The 18,964-nt window shown below is 45.4% G+C and overlaps 4 protein-coding genes across 7 annotated transcripts; 2 read left to right on the forward strand and 2 right to left on the reverse strand.

Moving 5' to 3' along the window:
- The first annotated feature begins 270 nt into the window (after positions 1-270).
- LOC100834744 (anthranilate phosphoribosyltransferase, chloroplastic) lies at positions 271-4,319 on the forward strand. The gene is made up of 10 exons (XM_003558872.4): positions 271-543; positions 664-807; positions 894-1,055; positions 1,174-1,257; positions 2,205-2,393; positions 2,855-2,945; positions 3,095-3,154; positions 3,274-3,392; positions 3,702-3,836; positions 3,933-4,319. Exons 1-10 carry the CDS (start codon positions 334-336, stop codon positions 3,939-3,941), a joined length of 1,203 nt encoding a protein of 400 aa, XP_003558920.1. The 5' UTR covers positions 271-333; the 3' UTR covers positions 3,942-4,319.
- On the reverse strand, positions 4,317-6,634 carry LOC100837350. Its single transcript, XM_003562112.4, has 2 exons — positions 5,587-6,634; positions 4,317-4,790 (listed from the first exon to the last, which is right to left on the reverse strand). Exons 1-2 carry the CDS (start codon positions 6,189-6,191, stop codon positions 4,640-4,642), a joined length of 756 nt encoding a protein of 251 aa, XP_003562160.1. The 5' UTR covers positions 6,192-6,634; the 3' UTR covers positions 4,317-4,639.
- A 1,554-nt stretch (positions 6,635-8,188) lies between these two features.
- Positions 8,189-11,808, forward strand: LOC100835670 (putative zinc transporter At3g08650). 2 transcript variants are annotated; one of them, XM_024456537.1, is made up of 6 exons: positions 8,695-8,826; positions 9,123-9,346; positions 9,486-9,770; positions 10,346-10,474; positions 10,573-10,670; positions 10,770-11,808. In XM_024456537.1, exons 2-6 carry the CDS (start codon positions 9,224-9,226, stop codon positions 11,581-11,583), a joined length of 1,449 nt encoding a protein of 482 aa, XP_024312305.1. In that variant the 5' UTR covers positions 8,695-8,826; positions 9,123-9,223; the 3' UTR covers positions 11,584-11,808. The 2 variants fall into 2 exon arrangements, with proteins under 2 accessions (XP_003558923.1, XP_024312305.1); XM_003558875.4 differs by lacking the exon at positions 9,123-9,346 and having other exon boundaries at positions 8,189-8,826.
- A 512-nt stretch (positions 11,809-12,320) lies between these two features.
- LOC100835361 (DUF21 domain-containing protein At2g14520) lies at positions 12,321-17,460 on the reverse strand. Of its 3 annotated transcripts, none has more exons than XR_002961559.1 (11): positions 16,893-17,459; positions 16,650-16,763; positions 15,865-15,951; positions 15,208-15,347; positions 15,042-15,129; positions 14,549-14,622; positions 13,893-14,013; positions 13,576-13,778; positions 13,295-13,341; positions 12,966-13,218; positions 12,321-12,820 (listed from the first exon to the last, which is right to left on the reverse strand). XR_002961559.1 is itself a non-coding variant. In XM_003558874.4 (11 exons), the coding sequence occupies exons 1-11, from the start codon at positions 17,229-17,231 to the stop codon at positions 12,791-12,793; spliced, it is 1,542 nt and encodes a 513-aa protein (XP_003558922.1). In that variant the 5' UTR covers positions 17,232-17,451; the 3' UTR covers positions 12,321-12,790. The 3 variants fall into 3 exon arrangements, 2 of the variants coding, with proteins under 2 accessions (XP_003558922.1, XP_024312306.1); XM_003558874.4 differs by having other exon boundaries at positions 13,893-14,059; positions 16,893-17,451; XM_024456538.1 differs by lacking the exons at positions 12,321-12,820; positions 12,966-13,218 and having other exon boundaries at positions 13,294-13,341; positions 16,893-17,460.
- Positions 17,461-18,964: the final 1,504 nt, after the last annotated feature.

Consider the following 18,964-nt stretch of genomic DNA (forward strand, 5'->3'; position numbering starts at 1 on the left):
CGGGCATGTACTCCCCCAAGGGCCAAGGGACGTGAACTGATGTGCGAGCTTTTGTCGTAAGATGTGAAACCAAACTCGAAAACCAGCTTCCCAGCTCGTTCAAAAGAAAAGAGAAAAGACAATCCTTCGGTCAGCAAATTTGCGAAATTTCGTGCAGCAGCGAAATTTACTACCCGTGCACATTTTTACATTTGTCTGCAAGTAGACCAAGTGCCGGGTCAAACAGCAGCAGAAGCAGCCGCCACGCCGCGTATAAAAAATCCTGGCGCCGCCTCCCCCACCAAACCCACCCCGAAATCCGAACTTCTCCGTGCGCGCACACACGGGGCAACAATGGCGACCACCGCCTCGCTCAAGCTCTCCTCCTGCTCCCCCAGAACTCTCTCCTCCTCATCCTCCCAGTCTCCCCTTCTCCCCCGCGCGGGCCGCCGCCCCAGCAGCGCGCGGCCCCTCCTCGCCGGGCGCCTCCCGCCGGCCCGCGTCGCCGTGCAGCCCCCCGCCGCCGCCGAGCCCGCCTCCCCGCGCTCCACCACCTTCGAGCAGGTACGCGCCGCAATGCCTCCCGCTTCCCTTCCGCCCCGTCCGGTCCCTTGGATGATTGATTGATTGTGTTCCGTGTTAATCTGCTCCTGCGTGGCCCGTGAAATGATGTGCTTCCGCCAGGTGCTCGAGGAGCTGATCGGAGGGGCCCACTTCTCGGAGGAGGAGGCGGAGGCGACGCTGCACTTGCTGCTGAACGAGGAGAACGAGGCCCGGATCGCCGCCTTCCTCGTCCTCCTCAGGGCCAAGGGCGAGACCTACGAAGAGGTCTGGATGTGATTTGGTTCTCTACCGCAAAATGAAGTTTAAGTTTCTCAACCCCGCTGATTTGAGTTATGTTCGAGTTTGTGCAGATCGTTGGGTTGGCCAAGGCGATGATGAACCACTGCGTCCGTGTCGAGGGGCTGGACGACGCCGTTGACATTGTCGGTACCGGCGGCGACGGCGCAGACACAGTCAACATCTCCACTGGCTCCACCATCCTCGCTGCCGCGGCTGGCGCCAAGGTCGCCAAGGTATTCGATTCTCGCTCCCCCGTCTTTTTTAAGACGACATGTGTGCATAGTTAGCAGGTAATTTTGTACTTCGGATTTAGGAGTAGTCGCTGATGTGTTTTCCTGTGCGTTTCTGCAGCAAGGTAGCAGGGCGAGCTCGTCGGCCTGCGGCAGCGCCGATGTGCTTGAGGCGCTGGGTGTCAACATCGAGTTAGGGCCCGAGGTATTGCCTGATTTATCATATGATCGCTTAGTCTGCTCTGTCCTTGCTTTGGTGTCCTATAGCCTCTGCCTTCTACATAAATCAAAACATCCTTTTGGTCTCAAACTTAAGCTGATGCAGTATTTCTTGAGCAGTAATCAGCACATTTTCTGGTTACCTTGAATTTTTCTATGGCTTAGTACTGCATAAGAATCACGAGTAAAATTAGCACGGACATTTACCAACTGTTGGATGTGGCGTGAATAGAGAACCATAGAAAATCAAAGCCAAGTCTAAATTGACAAATGAAGGTAACAAGGGGGTCACCCTTTCTAAGCAATGCCGCGTAGGATGGTTGATTCGGGCCGTTGATTTTCATTTCTGCTTTTGTGTTATTATTGACGTAAAAGGGGCACATATGATTGTTAGTTTCCACTAATTGAGCCATGTAGATCAGCATCAAAGTTACTGTGTGCAGGCACACATGAACTAGTCACAAACCGAGGTTGAATGGCGATTCACATATCCATAGTGATTGGTCCAACCTTTTGAGTTCACCTTTTCATAATGATTGCTCCTCGGCTCAAAAAGCACTTCAGTTTCTCAACCTTCTCAACTACTACAATGGTTTTAGGGGCATCTCCAACAATCTATATCTTAGCTTGTGCGTTAGAGACTTAGAGTCTCCATGTCATCAACCAACAATGCATCATACAAGTACTCTAATTATTCCTAGCGGTCAGCTACACAGTAATTATGACTTCAATAACCTAGAAATAGCTCAGATTCCAAACTGTAAAGAAAATCTATGTGCGTTACATACCAATGTGCTTGTGCTTGCACCTTGTTTATTTGTTCATAATATGTCACAATGAAATTTGAACCCTTCCATACTATATTTCACTGCTATGTGCATCTTAAGAAAACCACTTGGAATTTATTTTTATTATTCTCTTTCCTGTTGCAAGGGTATTAAACGGTGTGTCAATGAGGTGGGTGTTGGGTTCATGATGTCTGCAAATTACCATCCGGCAATGAAAATTGTCAAACCTGTGAGGAAGAAGCTGAAAATAAAGACAGTTTTCAATATCCTTGGTCCTCTGTTGAATCCAGCAAGAGTACCATATGCTGTTATTGGTGTTTACCATGAGAACATAGTAAGTACCTTACTCATCTTGTATTTTCTTGTATAACTATAAATACCAAAATATAACAGCAAACATAGTACTCACTGACCTATGTACACCATTTTTAAATCAGTGCAATAGTCTACATGATTCCATGGTCATCATATAGTTTCGTATTCTATTATTTATTTATATTACTCCCTTGTTAATACATGCTGCAATTATAGTAGTACTATTTTTAAATAAGTTAAATAACTAGTGGTAATCTATTTTACTATTTTAGAGTAGTTAAACCGAGTTTGCCTTCAAATATGTAATTCTTCTGAATTTCTGGTCAACTCCCTTGTTAATAAAGATTACTGATACTGAACAATCAAATACTAGGTATAGAAAGTGTATCTCTTAAGGCAGCATGCAGATAGTCCTGTCACAAGCTTTATATGCAAGTGCAATGCTCATTTGCCTAATGCATATAAATTTTTGGTCGGTAGGTTACCAAGATGGCTAGAGCAGCTCAGAGATTTGGAATGCAGAGAGCGTTGATTGTCCATTCAAAGGGGTTGGACGAAATAAGCCCACTTGGTATGGACATGTACTAAATTCTTGAGTACCCATGTATCCCAACCATGTTGCTAGAAGTTGACGCGGTTACTCCAGAAATTACCTTGGAATCTTTTTGGTCAACTGAAATATTCTGCATCTAACTGAAGATTCTTTCGAAATTGCTATAGGACCCGGATATATTCTTGATGTCACTCCAGGAAAGATTGAAAAAATGCTCTTTGATCCATGTAAGAGTTTTCTTCTCAGAATTTTTTAAAAGAAATGGAGACATTTCATTGAACATATACAGTGATGGTATGATTGAAAAACTTTAGTCTAACATTATTTTCATCGTATTACAATCCAGTGGATTTTGGCATTCCTCGCTGCACATTGCCAGATCTTAAAGGAGGCGATCCTGCGTTTAACGCAAAAGTTCTCCAGGATGTTCTTGCTGGCCAAAGAGGTGCAATTGCAGATGCTCTTGTAAGTTCATCCTTGCTATTCTGTTTTTATTTTATACTGTACCTTGCGTACTTCCTAAAGAAAATGACTACATCTTCCTCGATGACTCCACATATTCTGCATTAGCTGGCCTATCTTTTATTTATAAATATGTTCTAGAAAGATCGCTCGTGTGGTAAGGAATTTACTCGCTATCCTGCGAAAAGCAGCTTACCCAGCACTTGATGAGCCTTTTATTTTATTTTCCGTTGAACTTTTCATTAAGAATGCATGGCATTAGAAAGTACTCCAGTGTGCCAAACCTGAATCGATTTGTGCTCTGCTTCACAGGTTCTGAATGCTGCAGCCTCTCTCCTTGTTAGCGGTAAAGTCAAAACCTTGCATGACGGTGTTGCGCTAGCACAGGAGACCCAGCGCTCCGGAAAGGCCATCAATACACTCGAGTCTTGGATAAAGGTTTCCAATGTAAGTACTCTTACTATTTATTTATTTGCAGTAGCACAATTGTGTTTGATCAGCTAAATATTGAGCATGACAGCATCCAAAAACCTGTTGATACAGAGTTGCTGATGTTGAGGTTGATCGACACGACTGAGTTGCAATAAGACACAAGGAATGATGCCAAATAAGGATTCCTTCCATATTCAACACCTTCTCGTGTATGTCCATTCTTCTTTTTTTTCCTTGGACATTGTCACAATATAGCTGCCGTCTAGTCTGGTTTGTTCGTCCAGCAATGCCGTAGTGTAGACAAAATCCCATGAGGATGAGGTTGTAACTTGTAAGGTTGTGATCAGAACAGGCGCATGCTTTTCTGGTTAACTGAGGTATGCAATCATATTGAGGCCTGGAAGGAAAACTGAGCTCTGTCCAAAGAACTTCAGAAAGATATATGCATATGCGTCATGGAATTTGCTTTGCCAGTGAATAAATTGATCACTTGTATCACCGTGGAATGCCCAAGAGCACTCTAGATTCGCTATCTTAATCACGTATACCAACCATGCCGCTGCCTGATAAGGCTGCGCAGGCAACACACAAAACTGCAGCTATATATGTAGTTCTTTTTTTTTGGTGAAAGAGGTGGCACCACTGGCCTCTGCAAAGCTACTACTGTAGTAACATTTTTCTGTTCTATACACAAATTAGTACACAAGATCAAGTGTATACTCAGGCCTGAGTGTATACTGCATTACTGCTCCCACTATCCCCGCACAGAAGCTGTTCAAAGCTCACTGTGACAGCAACGATGGAACAATCGGAAGTCTTCAGGTTTTAGCTGGGGGAGCAGAGTGCTTCGCCGCTTCGAGAACAGCCGATTCTCCGGTTGGTGGCGATGTCAGGTCTCGCCGGCTCGACTTCCGCCACCGCCGATCCCACGGCAACGGCCAACACCTGACGGTGTCCCCGTCTCTCTCCCTGCAAACACCACAAACATGACATGCCACAATGTTAAGACTCTGCTTATTAGCATTTTCAAAGAACATGTCTGCAGATGTGCCAGCAGTTAGCTGGAAGCATTAATTTAAAGCACTATTGTGTACTGAAGTAAGTATAGTAATTAGGAGTAGATTGCAAAGCGCAACAGGACAAGTGCAAACTGCGCCCCGAAGTCACACTCATGCGGTTGGCTGCGGCTGTGCCGCCTGTGCCACGACGACCGCTAAGTCACTTTCACAAGATCTCTCCATCCGCGTTTTGCTCATATGGTGCACATGTAATGTACGACCGTGTGCAAGCTAGCTGCACACGCCTTGCAGCTGGACTATACTATTACTGCTTACAGGCCATGGAATATGGATAGTGCTATTCTAATCAGTGGACGAATCAGCAGCACGTCCTCCGGCTTATGCCATGACGTGCTCGCCGTTCGCCTTGGAACCGTCGCGCGGGCCGGCTTTGCCTTGATTATTACCCCCCGGCCCCGCTGCTAAGTCAAGAGTGCCAGCTTGATTGTTGTTCCTATGTTACACGGTCGACTGCTACTGATTATCCACAACTGAACAAATACTACTCCAGTAAGATGACATCTGCAAGTTAAGTGATCGAGAATCCGTGCTGATACGGGGTGAATTGTTTAAGGTGTGTGTGTGGGCGTGTGGATGGAATTGTTCTTTGTACTCTCGTAATTATAAACTTTGGAGGAGAGAATCCGTATTGAAAATTGGAATGGATCAGCGTTTACGGGGAAGAAGTTATCCTCTGATTAAGTTACCTCTTGTTGCGGTCGTCGGAGACGACGACGACGCTGGCGGCCGGGCGGGCGCAATGGACGACGGGCTGCGCGCGGGCGGCGCGCGGCGCGGTGAAGCTGCGGGTGAGGGAGCGGGGCATGTAGAAGTTTAGCAGCACGCCGTCGCTGCTGCTGCGGAAGCTGCGGCCGCCGCGCCTCGCGGACCCCTTCCGCTCCGTCCTCGGCACCGGCGCCGGCTGCTGCTGCTCGGCGGGCGGGCCCAAGGGGGGGCTCGGGGTCGGGGTCGCCTCCTTCGTCTCGGTCGGCGGCGGCGGGGCCAAGGGTCTCGGGCTCGGGGCGGCCTCCTTCGTCTCGCCGTTGCCCCCGGCCGCGGCGCCGTTGGCGGTCTTCTCGACGAGGTCGGTGAGCGAGAGCTCGTAGTCGGCCTCGGGGAGGCCGTGCAGCATCCCGAGCATCTCCTCCCGCCTCTGCGCGATCTCCCGCGCCCTCGCCGACCCCGCCGCCTGCGGGGTCACCCCGGGGACCCACAGCCTCGCCGCCCCCGCCTCCGCCGCCGCCTGCGGGCTCATCCCCGGGACCCACATCCCCGCCGCCGAGGCCGGCCGCTCCGAGCTCGCCTGCAGCATGGAGTAGTGTGAAGGAGGAGGGCTTGGCGTGGAGAAGCAGAGGGGGAGAAGCAGCAGAGGCGTGTGGGCGGGCGCGTCGTGGATCCGTTGTGCGATACGAAAGGAGGAGGAAAGGGAAGTGGCGGTGGAGACGTACGACTATAGGTGGTGCTTTTGCTTTGGAGGAGAAGGGCGGTGATTGTGAGGGAGGGAGACGACGATCGACGCAAAATCCCTCTGTTTTTAGTCTCTACGGGGACGCGCGTAGGTGTCGCTTTGGGTGGGACGGGATACGTTTGCGATCTACTAGAAGCGGCTTCTGTTGAGCTCAAAAAGCATCCATCTACGTATCTCACTGTCTCAGCGCGTGCCCGTGCCTTCGGTTGCAAGCATGGAAGTCTGTCTATGGAAGGCACTTCCATCGCTCACTCGGTTTTGGGTTCTGGAAGACAGTGGAAGTGTAAAGTCCAAAGCGGAAAGAAAGAAACGCACCCGGTGCCACGATTTGGGCGCGTGCAACACCGGAAGAGTGGAAGACGCGATACGGGCCGGGCCTCTCGGCTCGGTCTTCTTTCTCGAACGCGGACAAGGGGCACGAGGCACGGAGGTTTTGGCAAAAGGCGAAACCAAACAAACAAAAACGAGCAAGAACGAAAAACGCGTTATCGGAACGAAGAAATCACTGCCGGCTTTGTGTTAAAATACGTTTAGAGAGGAAGAAAGCCTGCTGACAAGAAATCACTGCCCTGATTCCACAGGTTTGCTGCAAATGAACAGAATCCGTTGGGTTTAAAAAAAAAACAGAATCCGTTGGTCCCTCGTTCTGCGCCGGTGCAATACAGCCGGAGGGCTGGGATTGAGATTTTAGGCAGAAGGGGAAATTTGTGGCCTTTGCCGAGACACACCGTCGGAATATGTCTTTGTTCAGTACTATTACAATTTTATGGACATTTGTTAGAACACACTGCATCGACTAAAATTGAGAATTTGACATTTTTACTTAGGCGACGACCATCTTAAATCAGATTTTGAACGTTTTTTTCCTTTGTACGAAGCAATATTTGACATCCACTAGTGTTCATTGTTGGTTGAGGTGGGCATTCATCCCTTGTGTTGCTGCACTCTGCAGGAGAAGAAAATGCTTCGAACAAAGAGTTTGATAAATTCTAGACACATTTGCTAAAAGGTACAATGATAATTCAATGTGAAAAAAAGTTCAAACTTTCTGTTTTGAACCATACAATTTGTTCTGGCAAATGTCCACGAATTTGTAATGGTATTGGGCAAAACACATTTCGGCGGTATGTTTCGGCAAAGGTCATGAAATAATGGTGTCCTCCAACCAATTTTCCCATTATATTAAAGCAAAAAAAATTAATTAAATACATGCAAAGAAAAGATGAAATCTAGTAAAATGGGAAGAAAAAAATGCCGTATGAGAAAAAAATAATACATCCCATTATTATCTTACATGACATTGTTAAGAGGAAACCAAGATCATTCCATTATGTCCTAATTCATCGAAACAAAAATGCTATTAGTTCGCGCAGAGATTATACTTCTTGCCGTGTCAATTAAATATTCCGGCGGGGCTGCTTTTGTCATCTATGCCTTGATTTCTGTTTTTTTGTTGTAGATACTCTATCTTCTTCTAACCGAATGGCAATCAATTGCCTTTTGTCAAAATAAAAATATTACGTCATATGTTTCAATGCAGTCGTTACTTTATCATCTTACGCATTAACACTCCCACGCTACCGATTTAGTTCGTCCTCCGCCACTGAAAATCTGTTTTGTGAAATCTGTATAGTCACACACGTTAACTCTCTTGTTTCAGCCAACGCTCCGATGACATCGATCCAACGTCCATAAAGCAGTCCAACCTCCAACGGGGTGCCAGGGATCGGAGATTCGGATCTGCCCTAACTACATATACTCAGAATATCCTTATTAACAATTTAATTAACATCCTTTAATTAAAACAGGGGAATTACCGGTTTTCCGATCCCTTTCTTCCTTTTTCTTCCTTCCGGACCTACCAACGCGCCCCCTACAGCGGCCGTGCCGTGCCTTAAGCGTAACCGCCGACGGGCCGTGCCGTGCCGCCGACGCTCCCCGCCCCATCCGCAGTCTCTGGCTATTGGTTTTCGAGTTATGAGGTTCCAGCGATGAGATAAATCCCACTGGCCTTCTCAATTTCTGGGTGTGCCGGTGCACAATCTAGATCCGCTCCCTGAGGTCTGTGAGATCTGAAATACAAGTAACCATGGGCAGCAGAGTCGGGTTGGTTCTAGTCTGCTTGCTCTTCCTGCTCATCTGGGAAGTTTCGGCGATTGCCGAGACCGAGGTTGGTGATGTGCGCTTAGCACGAGAAGCACCCCATGGCAAGCCGGAGGTTGCTGGTAAAAGGGTGTCGGTGTACACGGTCGCATGGTCTACGCTTGCGATGGCCGCGGCGACCGGGCTGGGAGCATTGCCATTCTTCTTCCTGGAGCTTGAAGCCCAATGGGCGGGCCTCTGCAATGGGATGGCAGCCGGGGTCATGCTGGCCGCAAGCTTTGATCTTGTGCAGGAAGGGCAGATGTATGGCAGTGGGGGGAGCTGGGTTGTTTTCGGGATTTTGAGTGGAGGGATCTTTATCTGGCTTTGCAAGAAGGTTAGTTTTTGTTACTGCTGTTTTATCTAAAGTGTTGATATCACTGACCAGTTGCATCAAGCAATTTCATCTCCAGTTATACAATCACAACTCAATAGATTTTAAACTTGATAGAGCTAGTTGTAAGTGTCTCAGTTCTTAGGTTCATTTTTATGGCACCAATGATGCATGCTGTAGCTAGAGCAAACTGTTCGCTTTAATTTACTCTTGTAACGCTTATTTCTGTCCAAGTATATGCAGCATACTTACGGTTTAGCAGTGTGCAGCCTACTTATATGCTGTCCATGATCTCTCAGTGTTTAAGTCTCAAGCTCAGACAATTGAAGAAATTGCAATAGTCAAGTTAACTGGAAGTTCCCATGAAAGAATGAAGCACAACCACTAGGTTCATGTGAACATGGTACCCATTCTGTCAGGCTGCACCAGTAGATACCCTCATGTGTCCAGGTTATCTAAGAACTTAAACATCATGACATGCATATGTTGTTGGGCCAAATTCAGCAGTCTGGATTTCACTTGGGTAACCTTCCATGTTAACTTTATTCAGCATAACATCAGCTTAGTTTGCTAGTTGTGTTTTCAGGATTAACCAATATATTATCCCTTCCTGTACATTTTCTTATATGATAGATCGTCTTATATCATTTCATTGACCACAGCTTCTTGAGCAATATGGAGAAGTAAGCATGCTGGATATAAAAGGTGCAGATGCAAGTAAAGTTATTCTTGTTGTTGGAATAATGACGCTCCATTCTTTTGGCGAGGGCTCTGGTGTGGGTGTTTCCTTTGCTGGCTCTAAAGGATTTTCTCAAGGTCTCCTAGTTACTATAGCTATAGCAGTGCACAACATACCTGAAGGCTTAGCTGTAAGCATGGTACTTTCATCCAGGGGTGTGTCCCCCCAAAAGGCAATGCTATGGAGTATCATAACATCTTTACCACAGGTACACTTATTTTTTAGTCTTTAAATAGAAATATGTAATAATGTGGATAAAAATATGCTGTCCCCGTTCTTGACTAGGTGAACTTTTGAGTTATAATGATTTTTTATTTCTCAACCAGAAAAGTAACAGTAAAGTCCATATGTTCTTGCAATAGTTAGTAACAAACGAGAAACCATTCTAGTATTAACTGCTGTGCTCAGTTAATACTTAATATTGGACGGAGGGAGTATGTTTTTGTGTCCATGTGTGTTTGCTTCTGCAAAAGGGTGTTGATCTATAAATATGTGCTTGCAAAGTTGTGGAATATCAAGGCCCTGTGTGTAGAGTTGCCATGCACCATAGAGGTACATACTCTTATGAATTACATGCTCAGTATTACACTGTGAACAGCTTTCCGAGTTTGTTTGCTTATATACAATATACACTTTCATGCTTATATGTTTTAATGTGGTACCAACAATGCTTATATGCGACAGCTTTCCAAGTTGGTTTCTACTTTCAAGTTTCATTTTGGTGTTGACATTCTTTGCATTACCCACTGCTGACTCTGCTTTCATTTTCCTTGGTAAATATAGCCAATTGTTGCTGTTCCTTCATTTCTTTGTGCTGATGCATTTCAAAAAGTGCTTCCCTTCTGTACTGGTTTCGCTGCGGGATGTATGATATGGATTGTTATTGCAGAGGTTCTTCCTGATGCTTTTAAGGTGACCACCCTGCTCATTTGGTACCTAACTGTAAATGGTTGGAGTTACTGTCTCAATGGTTTGATAATGCGTTCTGAGTAATTCTCCATTATATGCAGGAAGCCACTCCAGCTCAAGTTGCCTCTGCTGGAACACTTGCCGTTGCTTTCATGGAAACATTAAGTACCGTTCTACAGGGATTGACTGATGGCCAAGGGTAAGCCTCTTAATGATTTGAGGATCATGGATTACCAGAACTTTTTCGGGGGATTACTATAACTTTGAACTGATACTGTTGATTTGTTCTGACCTGCAGCTCGGAAGATACATCAGGCTTTTTGGTATCACTTGTATTTGGACTTGGTCCACTTTTTGGAGGAATTATACTTGTTGCATTCTCGTTTGCCTTCAGCATGCCACACTCTCTTCTTACTGGTGTCGCGTCTGGCATCGCCTTCCGTCTTGCCACATGGAGGCCATTACAACTTGTAATGTCTTCAAAGATGGGTCTATTTACCACCTTAATCCTGCTGATAGGAGGTTCTGTATTCTACCATGTCGCCACATCAAGCATCCTTAGGGTTGTTAACCGCAAGAAATCTTCTGTGAGTGTCATTACATCATCCTCTGGCCTCTCTCTTAGTTTCCTCACACTGCAATCACTCCTTGCTTGCGGTTCTGTCTTCCTTCATGCCTACGCCGAAGGGCTTGCACTTGGTGTGGCGGCACGAAAGGCATATGGTCTAGGCCGTTACATGGTTCTTCCGGTCTCCCTTCACGGTCTACCACGTGGTGCTGCTGTTGCAAGCTGCGTATATGGTGCCACAGATAGCTGGCGAGGAGCCTTGGCAGCTGCAGCTCTGACCGGGCTTGCAGGACCAAGTGCCGCCATCAGTGCAATCCTTGCAAAAATTGACTATGATGGACTGGACTATTGGATGGTCATTGCATGCGGGGCTTTGATCCCTAGCTTTGGCCGCGTCTTCAGACGCTCGCTGCGTCTGGACATCCGGAAGAGTGTCTGTGGGCTCCTGATAGGTTTTGGTTTTGCCTCTTTATGCTTGATGTCAACCAGATTCATCTGCCTGCACACTCCTTACTGCAATTCAGCTCCAGAAGCTGTCACATGATTTCTTTTTCCTGTCAGATGCTGCTGTTGTAGAACACATGTAACATCAATGTAACAAGTGACAGTACAGAGAATGTAAAGATTATTTCCTTGAGGCTGAGGGATCTGATTGTATGAACAAAAAATCGAAGGGAAACAGTCATTAGACAGTAATGATTTGGCCGGAATAGTTATGTAAATTAGTAATATTATAATATCACAAAAAAAAGATACTGTGCTTCTTTGATGTTGAGTATGCCGAGCCTCTGAGTCTGAGTAGATGTTTGCAGAGGATAAAGTCAAAGCCTGCTGAAATCATATTTTCAAATGGCCCAGCGTAACTGCTTCCATCACAAAGGAATGTGTTTCCATCATCTGTGGTTATTCATGGCAACATGGTCATCAGTGATAGCTCATCACGTGACATTTTCTACGGTTAGTCTCAGCACCCTGCTCTATTTATTGTAAGCAACATTAGTCATCACTCAGCACTTAATACAACTTCCACAGCTACTTGCTGAGTCGCTGGCAGCTGTTGCTTGATTTGCTCCTTACCTTAGACCGTAGCATACAAATTCCAGCAGACATGTTAGCCTAGGACCTGGAAATGGATGTAGTATTTTGACCATTCACATCCTGTTGCTGACAAACTAACCAATAGTCAAACCAGCTTAATTGACAGGTTAACTCAATAACACAGTAGGCACTTCTGGGGATGAACCTGTTGATTTAATGCATAATGACAGACTGACAGTGAAATGCACTAGAAACATAAGCCTCTGTATATAGTCATGAGTCATGACCCTTCTCTCAAGCCACAACACGAAGGAGTTACTACAATGCTTACATTATAGGACAGTCATCAGCGATACACCAACAGCTGGTTTACTTGAGTAATTGGGGCTGGCAAAACAAGAATAGTGCAAATGCACAGTACATATAAATGCATCTCGTTTACATTTTCTCTGCAGTTTCTTCTGCAATGGTCGCTACAGGTTGGCAAAAAAAGCCACACCGGCCATAGGTGGCAAGAGCTAATCCGTATGTTCAGATGCTAAGAGAGAGAGAGATATTTACAAGCCAACAAATAAGGACCGACCATAGAGGGGAGCCGTAGGATCTTCATCTTTTAATCCTACGGTCAACAATGCCTTAATTTGATCTGGGGATGAGCCACAGGTGGGAATTGTTGCCCCTTGAGTTCATAGGCTCAGTTCTCACCACCATCTCTATGTTCTTCTGTAGGAATTCCTCGAGACCTAATAAACGAAACAGCAAAACAATGAGCATGGCGTGTAGGGTGAGGTGATAAGATTACTTCAAGGGACTTATTTTACTTAGAAGGGACAAAACATTTAGTAATACATGAATAACCATCACCGGGTGTACAAAATGGCTACTCACCCAACTTGAAGTCGGCGAACTGCTCACAGTTGTTTGAGACATGGGTGATCTTCCAGGAGAAATTGTCGTCGAATAAATCCCAGGAGACTGAGCATGGTTTGAAACAGGGGAACGCAAGATGGAACCACCATTGCGGTATGGTGATAATGGAGAAGCCATAGGGGTCTTCCGCAGCCCTTGAGATAGCGGTCCACCACTAGGAGATATAAGAGGTGACAATGATTTTCCTGGAGGTAGCATGTTTATTTTGATCCTGTGAAAACAAGAAAAGTCACTTCTCCATACCAATTTAACATCAAATTGCAAAGTACCTGCACTGAGCCACTTACTTGTTATGTACATCAACATACTCGTCTGTTTCATCGAAGATATCTTCCTGCAGGGGAGGGGCGAATTTAAGTCAGTTAGCAATATACAGGAGAAAAGTATTGACAGGTTTTGAGGATGTCAAAGAAAAAAAAAAGATGACTAGTTTTGTCATTCCCACATGATATGTTGAAAACTTACCACTCACTTTACTGATGAAACAAGGCCATAAATCCAAGAAGCATCACATAATTTGAAAATACTATGTCAACTAAGGAGAAACTCTATTTAAAATGCATCAAACCTGCAGCAGTTGTTCCATGACATCTTCCATCGTAATTATTCCCACTGCTTCCTCGTCCATTGAATAGCTTGGAAGTGGGTCGGTGTTAAAATCAAGAATATTATCCCGCTTTCTTTCAAATTTCTTACTATGTGAGCGCAAATCTCCCTTTTCAAGGTTATTTCTACGACTTCCAGGAATGTCGACATGTGAGGGTGACAAACCTAAGAGTACATTCAACTTATCAGCCAAAGGCTAAATGATATACACTTACTGGAAAAACAACGGGAATCACCAAGGTTAATGAAATATACAAAATTGTTGAGTGAAGCACATACCGTCAGCATGAACATGTTTGTGGTTAATCTTGTAATCTGCTGCAGCCCCATTAATCTTTTCAGCAGATGCTCCTGCTTCTTTAGAGCGTTTAACAACCACAGCCATGTGGCTATGACCTTTCTGAAACTCATTTAGAATGTCATAGAGAGGAAGATCATCAGCCACCCTGATGTACAGAAAAAACAACAGTAAAACTATGAGAATACAAGACAAATCATGCACATTAATTGTAAGACATACATAATTTAACCTCGACAAATTGTGTGGATCTTTTTGTTACCAAAGCAGTGCTCATATGCTGCCTGAAAAATAAGATGGCTTGGATCTGAAGAATTTGTGGTTACCCTAAAGACGTCGGTATAATGTGACCTCTTTAAATATGTATGGCTCTCTTTTTGTAGGAGGCTAGAAGCATTATCCATCAATATAATAATTATTGAACCGTACAATTTGTCGAGAAAACAACCTTGTCTGCATGGGCATAACTATACATGCACAGTACTGAACTTTTCCGAAACATGCTTCAGTATATGCACATGTTAACTTTCAAATACAAACCCAACGGAAGTAAACAGCTGATACACTTTCAATCAAAACGCGAACTCTAAAATATACACATGCCAAGAATCATATTTGCAGCCATAAAATATGTTACCTTGGAATTTTTCTGATAGTAACTTGTCGAGTGGGCACTTCATCCTCAGGTCGGCAAGTAAGCAAGTTTTTTACCTGAAATTAGATAAATTTTAACTGGTAAAAAATAAATAACAAATGCATTACGCAATACACAACTCTCTGCCGTGGCCATGATGGCTCCACAATAATTGCACACAAATTTTTCTATGACTATGTGCTACTGACACCACATGATCGACTTGGAGTTTGCAAAATAGTCGGTCTTCAACGGGACAACTAGGATATAATTTATAATTTTTAGTAGTGTTTTTCAGTTTTTCATCTTTCATCCCAAGATTGATAATATTAAAACAAAAAAAATAGCAGGTTCAGTATGGTCAGATTAGCATGCACAATCTCTTAGCAGGCAGAACATCCGTAAAATGAAATCCGTATGGACTTCTCTGGCAGGCAGAAGCTAATTAGCTCACTAAGATTCTGACCAATTAATGCATAAAAACTCAGCTTATTACCAATATAAGACCGATAATATTGCTTGGTCTTCCAGAGTATATAGGAATACGGCTGTGCCCTTTGGTCATTATCATACCCACCGTATGCCTGTCAAGAGGAAGTGACATCAGTATCATATATATCTTCAAAAAACTCAAAGCACACGATAAGTTCGAAGATTCATACCGGTCCAGCTTAGCGTTTATGTCAAGTGAGAAAGTTTCGGATATGGGAGTCATGGCATCTTTTGCTGTCTTTTGAGTCATCTCCAAAGCTCCTGTAATGATAGTAGTTTCATCATGAGTCAGCTCTCCCCCTTTGCCAGCCTAAGAACAAATTAAGAAAAACAGTAGTTCAATGGTAGTCCATATCTTTGTCTAATGGTTACTAAAGTCCTTGTACTTCAGATTACAGAATGATTAAATATCAGGACAATGAGGATACTGAGGTATGGCATCCTGAATTCACAATGAGAATGCACTATCACAATATGCATAATAAAGGATTATGGTTCTATAAAATGAATTAACTATCTAGAATCTAAGAACCGAAGTATGGCATCCTGAGTTCACAATTCAGTGCTTCAAGTGATGTAGGCGGTAGAAAAGGGACAGTTAAACTAATTCTTTATTTTAATTTTATTTTTGTCGTTCTACTCTGACTGTCATCTGTTTGTTGTGCCACTTGGCTTGCAGTTGTAAAACTTTTTTCTCCTATGCATGAAAAGATATGCAAGGATCATCCGTAGTTTAGAGGAAAAAAACTATACAACTTCTAATGGTTGAATTGAAGATGACATACATTTATCATAAACACATAAGAGCAGATAAGAATAAAACTGACCGCATCGCCGTGCATATCAACTAATGTCTTTAGCTCAGCTCTCCTCATAAGTGCGAAATGGCCCTTTCCGAGTAGCCAGTCCAGCAACTGAAAGAAAAGAACATAAATCAAGCAAGATACTAAATTGGTTATAGAAGGGGGATACATTTATGCATCCTCCAACCCTCGATAAGTTCTATTTTTTCGAACATGTATCAAAACACCAGTCATTTAATTTGGAAGAACCGAAGTAAGAACTCCAAAATCTACCAAGTAACAGACACTTTGGCCAAAATAGGATTTTGCAGACTTACCGATTCATATAACAAACACTTTGCAGGGAAATGATAAAACTACCAAGTAACCGGAGTTGCTTTCATCGGCAACAGTCAAACCTAAGAATATGCAGGCATTTCCACTAATTTAATTTGACATTACCAAGATTGAACATTGCTTCACGGTTGCAATTACTTGCTCCTTGGGCAGAGACGTTTTTTATGTTTAATAAATGCAAGAAATATTCCTTAATCAGATGCAAACCAATCTATAGTCAGTTTATTTTGACCAGTGCACTAGTTTTTTTTAGAGAGAGAGGTTGACCAGTGTACTAGTTTAGATGACTAGATGAGCACGGCACGGGGCAAGCAAATCAAGCCCCTTTCCATTCTTTGCTTGGGCAGGGCAAATTAATTAAAGAAACAGTTAGTGAGTGTTGTGTATTCTACTCTTTTGCAGAGCCCACTAGTGATGATGCCCGGGGATCCCTCTGATATTCTTGCAGAAATTGAGCATGGAGAGACGCGCACCTTGCTGATGGGGTAGGCGACGGGGAAGAAGACGACGAGGAGCACCCGAACTACGGGCGCCGCCTTGGCCCCCATGCGGAGGCCGTAGCGGGTGCAGATGGCTTGCGGCATGATCTGCGAAAACCCACCAGATTAATCAGCTCTAGCTCTCACTCTCACCCTCAGGTGCTGAATTGGATTTGGAGCCGGAATATATACAGCAGGGATAAAGTAAGCAAAGGGAGGACTTGGTGAAGGAATCACCTCACCGAAGGCAAGGATGAGGGTGACGGAGATGAGGACGGCGCCGAAGGAGGGGACGAGGGAGTCGAGGAAGATGGGGAGCGCCTCCATGGCGAGCGAGTTGCCGATGAGGAGCGTGCAGAGGAGCAGGTGCTGGTTCCTGACCACGGGGAGGATCCTGGCGGCGTTGAGCCTGTCCTGCGGCGTCCCGGCCTTCTCGAGCACCTCCAGGTCCACGAGGCTGAGCGACATGAGGCCCAGCGTGAGCCCCGACATGAGCCCCGCAAACAGCACCAGCAGCACGCAGAAGGCCAGGTACATCCAGAACATGGTCCCGCAGCACTCCTGGTGGCTCGACATGGATCCTGCCGCCGTCTCCGGAGAAGAAGGAGGGCAGAGCAGAGGAGTGTTGAGGTGTCGGGCGCGGGGGCGTAAATGAAAGTAAGGAGGAGCTAGATTCACTGTGGCGCGCGCGTGCGTTTGGTGGGTTCGGACTCTCTCTGGGGGCTTTTTATGGTTTGTGGGTTCCGTTGGTTGGTTGGGATACGGCGCGCCTGCGATGCCTTTCTGCCGATGCCATTGCGTTTGCGCCTGCCTTTAAAGTTGTTTCTCGGGGTTTTTGTACTCTTCCCCGACTTGGGAACGGCCTCTGTGCTCCCGGCCGTTGCGAGACCGGGAGGCCGCGGCCGCCGAGCAAGCGTGGCGGACTTGGATTTGATGGCGTTTCACTTGTGTTGTGTGTGTGCTCGTCACTACGCACTGGCGGACCGGACGATGGGGGCAGGTCGACTGACGATCCCCGGGTAAATTACGCTCACAAGATTGTTGTGTGTGTGTTGTAACTGGTAACCGACCTGGGCCAGTTTTCAACGCCGGCCGGCTTCTGTGGAGAGAAAGAGCCAGAGGACGGGGGAAAACGTGCGTGACGGCAACAACAGCAGCGGCAGCAGATCATCCGGTTGATCTGCTGACCTGGGGATCGACGACGAGCACGAGGACGTTTGGCTGAGTAACGTGTACTTGCTCGTTTCGGAGATATCATGCGTACGTTTGCCGGCCGGCCTCGTGACTTGGACAAGTTATCCTGTAGTTTTACCCGCAAAACAAAAGAAGTTCGCCTGTAGTTTGACTGCTTTCGTCACCATACGTAGTACGAATGGTAGCTAGACGATGTGCATATGGGCTTGCTACTTTGCTGTGCTACCAGTCTAGTACAGCTACAACCTGCTCTTTATATTACTGTCAGATGAACAGAGAGATGGTACTACCACAGTAGTACTATCACTACTACTCTCGTTTTTATTACCCGGTTTCCAGACTAAAACGTGTCGTCTTGTTACGGGTGTTTCACAAGGTGACCAGAGCATGCATCGACTCCCAACCAGATTTTGGATCCATCGCTAGCTTAGCTGAAAATTTCACCGGCCGCCGGACGGACGGACGGCCATCGATGGCTGGCGGGCGCTCCCTTGTTGGAGTGAAAGCGACACTGAACTTCCCCGGCGATTTACTATACCTCCTACTACTACATACAGAAACGAGGCTCCTGCAGATTTGACAGCCTCGATCGTTTTGTGTGACCAATCTATCTAGGACTCTCTTTTAAGGATTGCGTTTCTCTTTCAAACCAAAGCATGGCCCCATTATTACAACGCCCATCATGGAGAGAGTATCACAATTGACAAAGTGGCTGTCAAGTCAAGGACGCATAGAAAGTGGACGGTTTTGAAGGATCCATATATATGGTCCTGGCTCCTCTGTCGTACGTGCCTGCTTATTTTAACTCTGCAGATTCCGAATGCTACTAGCCCCGACCGAGTTGGGCACAAAGGAACAGAACACAGCCTCTATTACGAGGTAGCCTGCAGTACCAAGAAGAATATTGTATATCCATGTACGTGTGATTGTGTTGAGAGATTATTCGGGAGTCTAGCTCGGAAACAGAATAACCCACCAGCAGGATCAGACAGACTGAAAGAAAACTATGATCTGGTTGATCTGGGCACACGTGAACATGCATAGTGCAATTTGATCTGGTTAATTGATTCTCTGGTTCTTGTGGACGTGTGTTGACTAAAGATTTTTGTTTCCGG

This window comes from Brachypodium distachyon, chromosome 1 (assembly GCF_000005505.3).
Source record: "Brachypodium distachyon strain Bd21 chromosome 1, Brachypodium_distachyon_v3.0, whole genome shotgun sequence".
Taxonomy (NCBI): Eukaryota; Viridiplantae; Streptophyta; class Magnoliopsida; order Poales; family Poaceae; genus Brachypodium; species Brachypodium distachyon.

Excerpts from the sequence above, each read along its gene's own strand:
- LOC100834744 (XM_003558872.4), top strand. The coding sequence starts at position 334 with ATGGCGACCACCGCCTCGCTCAAGCTCTCCTCCTGCTCCCCCAGAACT. Across the intron at positions 2,394-2,854 it reads GTGTTTACCATGAGAACATA|GTTACCAAGATGGCTAGAGC; the intron begins GTAAGTACCTTA and ends TTTGGTCGGTAG. Across the intron at positions 3,393-3,701 it reads GTGCAATTGCAGATGCTCTT|GTTCTGAATGCTGCAGCCTC; the intron begins GTAAGTTCATCC and ends TCTGCTTCACAG.
- LOC100837350 (XM_003562112.4), bottom strand. The coding sequence starts at position 6,191 with ATGCTGCAGGCGAGCTCGGAGCGGCCGGCCTCGGCGGCGGGGATGTGG. Across the intron at positions 4,791-5,586 it reads TCCGACGACCGCAACAAGAG|GGAGAGAGACGGGGACACCG; the intron begins GTAACTTAATCA and ends TGGTGTTTGCAG.
- LOC100835670 (XM_003558875.4), top strand. The coding sequence starts at position 8,437 with ATGGGCAGCAGAGTCGGGTTGGTTCTAGTCTGCTTGCTCTTCCTGCTC. Across the intron at positions 8,827-9,485 it reads TTATCTGGCTTTGCAAGAAG|CTTCTTGAGCAATATGGAGA; the intron begins GTTAGTTTTTGT and ends CATTGACCACAG. Across the intron at positions 10,671-10,769 it reads GGATTGACTGATGGCCAAGG|CTCGGAAGATACATCAGGCT; the intron begins GTAAGCCTCTTA and ends TCTGACCTGCAG.
- LOC100835361 (XM_003558874.4), bottom strand. The coding sequence starts at position 17,231 with ATGTCGAGCCACCAGGAGTGCTGCGGGACCATGTTCTGGATGTACCTG. Across the intron at positions 15,952-16,649 it reads TCGCCTACCCCATCAGCAAG|TTGCTGGACTGGCTACTCGG; the intron begins GTGCGCGTCTCT and ends CTTTTCTTTCAG. Across the intron at positions 15,348-15,864 it reads TTGATATGCACGGCGATGCG|GCTGGCAAAGGGGGAGAGCT; the intron begins GTCAGTTTTATT and ends ATTTGTTCTTAG.